The 5,000-nt window shown below is 46.3% G+C and overlaps 1 protein-coding gene across 1 annotated transcript in view; it reads left to right on the top strand.

The window, feature by feature from the left end:
* Positions 1 to 5,000, top strand: part of znrf1 (zinc and ring finger 1) — a gene marked incomplete at its 5' end in the record, with an annotated part of 22,254 nt that overhangs the window by 15,490 nt on the left and 1,764 nt on the right. Inside the window, one exon of the mRNA XM_079743515.1 lies at positions 4,347 to 4,452. Coding sequence (XP_079599641.1) covers positions 4,347 to 4,452 — 106 coding nt within the window. The remainder of the gene's footprint in view (positions 1 to 4,346; positions 4,453 to 5,000) is intronic.

The following is a 5,000-nucleotide window of genomic DNA, read 5'->3' as shown; positions in this document are numbered from 1 at the left end:
TCAATGCATCAACATGGTTGTATGATTGGAGTGAATCATTTCTCAGTTTGCATATTGCACATAGTTTATCCCAGGCGCAGCTACTGTGAATGACACAGGCAAGTCTTAAGTCATACTCTTCATTTGAATCCATGCAGTGTTGGAGGTTTGTTGAGCTGGCAAGCGATGGCATGTCATGCTTCATGAGCGCGGTTCCCTCGGGCTTCTCACCCACGTTGACTTTAATTATTTAGTTTTTCCTTATGTTCTAAAGAGCAAAAAAGCGAGATAAAATCTAGAAAATGTTGGTTTGGTTGAATGTGGCACCTTTTTACCACGAAACAAATTACATCCATTGAGTAACGTACCCTTGATAATTCTATAATTGTTAATTACGTATTACCAGCTTAAAATTCACTTATAACGTGTGTTGATTCAACAATTTATTTATCCTGTTTCCCTTCATGCTACCTTATTTCTCTGGTGTGCTTTTACAATCGGGTGTATTTACAGTACTTTATCCATTGATCTTAACGGAAACAATCTGGAATGAAAAATAATATGGAACAATGCAAGCACTGTGCAGCTGTCCATCACAGGCCAAACCACACCATTAAACTGCAGATTAGAATACTATAATAGAGCAATTGTTTTCTTTACCCAAGTATGAATGTTTCAAAGAAATTGGTTTAACTGTGTGATGACATGCTGTTTGCACCTGGATAGAGATCTGCATGAATCTGATATTATAAACTAATCTATCCTTTATACATATTTTCGAGATGTATTCATTGAACTAACCTGAACTTGAACAGATTGTCAGGTCTGGTCCTTTCCGGTCGGTAATTAAAGGGATTTTTGTAATGTGTTAATTATGTTTGACATCAAACCTGGAAAAGCATAACCAATGGCGTGTATCAGTGTGTGTGTGTGTGTGTGTGTGTGTGTGTGTGTGTGTGTGTGTGTGTGTGTGTGTGTGTGTGTGTGTGTAGGAGAGAGGATGCATGCATGCCTGCGTGTGTGTGTGTGTGTGTGTGTGTGTGTGTGTGTGTGTGTGTGTGTGTGTGTGTGTGTGTGTGTGTTTGTGTGTTTGTGTGTGTGTTTAGAGTGCATGTGTGTCCAATCTCATGAGGCTGTTCTTCCTGGATGCCCATTCAGGCGTTCAATGCACTTTAATATACTTTGTAATGTTCTTTATTACTCAAAAATAATGATTGTCAAGGCTGGGGAGACGTCTGAAATTATCCAGGTTTAATGGCCCACTTCAATCCCTGTCTCATTCTAAATATGCTCTCAATATCGTGTGCCATAACACAGATAATGTTCAGATAACATTTACTGTTTTGCTGCGCTTGCTGCAAGGATACATCTATTATATATATATATATATATATATATATATATATATATATATATTATGCATACATGCACATCTGCTTAAGTACTGTTATCCTACTTATGGGCTTAATGTTAAAACAGAGTGCATGTGTCTTTCACTTGCCTCTAGCATCACAGTGAATGACAGTTACCTGTTGGACTGAACCAAAGCCTGAAGACCCTCCTGCAGCCGTGTCTGTGTGTGTGTAGGTGCATTTTGTTAGTGTGGATGCATGTGTGTGTGTGCGTGTGTGTGCGTAAGTGTGTGTGTGTGCTTATGTGTGAGAAATGGTATGCGTGGCTGTTTTGAGAGTGAGAGGGTGACAAAAATAACGTTTGCAAGAGAGAGAGAGAGAGACAGAGAGAGAGAATAGCTGTCTAGAATGAGATGGGACCACAGAGTGATGTTGTGTCCTGATGGCTGATAAGGGAAGAGAGGGTAAATGGAGAGTCTTCAGGAAGTCTCCCTCTCTTTTCTTAGACTGCAGTCTGTTCTGCCACTCCATATTTCTGGCAAATTACCCCACATCGTCAATTTGGTGTCACTTGGTCTTTCTCTCTACTCCTGTACAATATATATCTGACTTCTCCCTGACACCATCTTCTTCTCACTCTTTTCTCCTCAAAACACACATGCCCGCACACACGCACACACACACACACACACACACACCCACACACACACACACACACACACACACACACACACACACACACACACACACACACACACACACACACACACTAAAAATGCAGCAAGGTGCTCATTTTATTTCCCATCATGCCCATGAGTCTATTGTCAATCACCTGGGTGCATTTGCTGTCACACATCAGCAAATCTATGTGAATCCCCTCTATCCATAGTCTGGCTTTCTGTCTCGCTCACCCCTCTCACTCTGTCTCTTTTTCTCAAACACACATGCATACACACACACTCACACACAGACCACCTAACATCCGTAAACTGCATGAATATCATGGATGACAAAATGTGCAGGAGCATCATAAGCTGAAAGTTTAGAAGACTAAGTCTGATTCAAATCCTAGCCATCACCCCCAAGCCTCCAGCGGCCTTGTTTAAGGCCAATTTGAATAGACTTCAAACAGGAGAGACTCGCTGGGCTGAGAGTCCTGTTTCTTAAGCCATATTTGGATTATAAACCCATGAATAAGATGCAGTTTCCCCTCCCCCCGGGGTTCCTGGTGCTGATGGAGAACCGCAGTATCTGGGTATCTGTCCCTCCATCCCAACCTCCACCCAGTAGGCATCACCCACAGAGCAGAACCAAGCGCCTTAAAAAGGGGCTACACCTGAGCTTGTACAGCTTTCTACATTGTAATGTCATCAGTCTCTCCCTCTACTTACAGCCTCTCCTCTGCTTACCATTGACTAAGTGCCAACAGGCATTTGGCATACAACTCCTTTCGCAATAATTACCAGTTCAAGGTTGTTGTTTTTCTCTCCACTCTCTTCTCTCTTCTCTCTCTCTCTCTCTCTCTCTCTCTCTCCCCCTCTCCCCCTCTCTACTATTCCCATATTTCACTCACTCTGCTCGTCCTCAAATGACCCCCAGCAAGACGACGCTTAACTTATCTCCTCTCACTGGCTCCCTGTTTCCCTCACCCCATACCTACTGTGCCTCTCTCTCTCCCTCATTCTCTCTTATCTTCCTCTCTCCCTACCTTCTCTCGATCTCTTCCTTCTCTCTCCCTATTCCTCTCTCTCTCTGTCTCCCTCTCTCTCTGGCCCTTCTCTCCCTCCCTCTCCCTGTCTCCCACCGCCCCACACCCTACCAAACTATTCGTACAGTAGACACACTCTGTGAGAGAGCTATATAAAGGGGGGCCAGGTATTAAAATATCTAAGTGCAAAACTGAAGAGTGGATCTGGGGGGGCAGGTCACGTGTACCTGTCCTAACATCACCTGAAACACCACCAGTGTGGATGCAGGCAAAACACACACACGCACACACACATACTTCCTTTTAAGTTCTGACCCAGATACGCTTGGTCACCTGCACACAAAATGTATTGTACATCTGCCAGAATCCTAAACCCATCTTCACTTCTGGAAGAGGGGGGGGAGGAGGAGGAGGGGGGGGGGAGGAGGAGGGGAGGAGGGGGAGGAGGAGGAGGGGGAGGAAGAGGAGGGGGAGGAGGAGGGGGAGGGGAGGAGGGGAGGAGGGGAGGAGGGGGAGGAGGGGGAGGAGGAGGGGGAGGAAGAGGAGGAGGGGGAGGAGGAGGAGGAGGGGGAGGGGGAGGAGGAGGGGGAGGAGGAGGGGGAGGAAGAGGAGGAGGAGGAGGAGGGGAGGAGGAGGAGGAGGAGGAGGAGGGGAGGAGGAGGGGGAGGAGGGGGAGGAGGAGGAGGAGGAGGAGGGGAGGAGGAGGAGGAGAGAAGGACATGGGTGCTGCAGTGTTCAAGTGATGAGGTTTTCAGATGCGCGGGGTGTTGGAAGGGTCGAGATGAGGTGGGCGGGGGAGGGAACTGTGATATGCTGTTGTAACATATGCACTTCCGTCTGTGTGTGTGTGTGTGTGTGTGTGTGTGTGTGTGTGTGTTTATGGATGGGGTCTGTCTGTCTATTTGGCTACCCATCTATCTGTAGCTTATGTCTTTTATCGATATAAGTTTCTTCTGAGAGACGACTGATTGAGATGTCAGTGTACCCATGGCTGATGTACAAACTGAAGCTGAAAGTCTAAACCTCAGAATGTTACCAGGAGGAGTCTCCTGTGATCCTTAACTGTGTCTCAGGCTGGCGGCCACCATCCGTCTGCTCTCGTTGACACATCTATCGCTCACAGATAAAGTGTAAATATAAGTCTGCTCGAAAAAATATCTAGGGGAGTTCTTTAAAGAAACTGATTCATCAAGATTTTCCCTTTTTTCCTTTCTGTGTGTGTGTGTGTGTGTGTGTGTGTGTGCGTGCGTGCGTGTATTTGTGTGTGTATGTGTGTGCTTGGCTTGCGCGCCCACGCTGCACCCCAGACGATGTGCTGGCGAAGGATGCGGGCGAGTGTGTGATCTGTCTAGAGGAGCTGCAGCAGGGAGACACTATAGCCAGACTGCCGTGCCTCTGCATCTACCACAAAAGGTAAGAGACACTCGCACATAAACGCACACACACACACACACACACACACACACACACATGCAACACAAGCTTTCGCTCACACACACACACACACACACACAGACAGACACACACACATACACAAATACACACGCACACATACACACACGTGCACACACATACCCCTACACACATACGCACCCACTTCCACAAACACACACACACGTACACACTCACACACACACACACACACGTACACGGACACCGACCCACACGCACACATCCTCATGCAAACATCAATACATAACCACACACACACACACACACACACACCCACAAACACATCATTTGATGGAAATGCAGAGCCACTTTAATCCACCCAATGCAATAAAAGTACTTCCGCTCAATTGGTAGAGCATGGTATATAACACTGCCAGGGTTACGGCTTTGTTTTTCTATGGGGTCGCTCCTGCCAACAAGGTTTGCACACAGTGTATTGTAGGATGCTCTGGATAAAAAAAATGCCCGGCCAAATGGCATGTACTAAATAAACACACTGCTTTGAAATT

The sequence above is a fragment of the Pollachius pollachius genome (genome assembly GCF_949987615.1).
Source record: "Pollachius pollachius genome assembly, chromosome: 9".
Lineage (NCBI taxonomy): Eukaryota > Metazoa > Chordata > Actinopteri > Gadiformes > Gadidae > Pollachius > Pollachius pollachius.
Note: the sequence above shows the minus strand (reverse complement) of the source record. Positions and strands in the feature narration are given on the sequence as shown.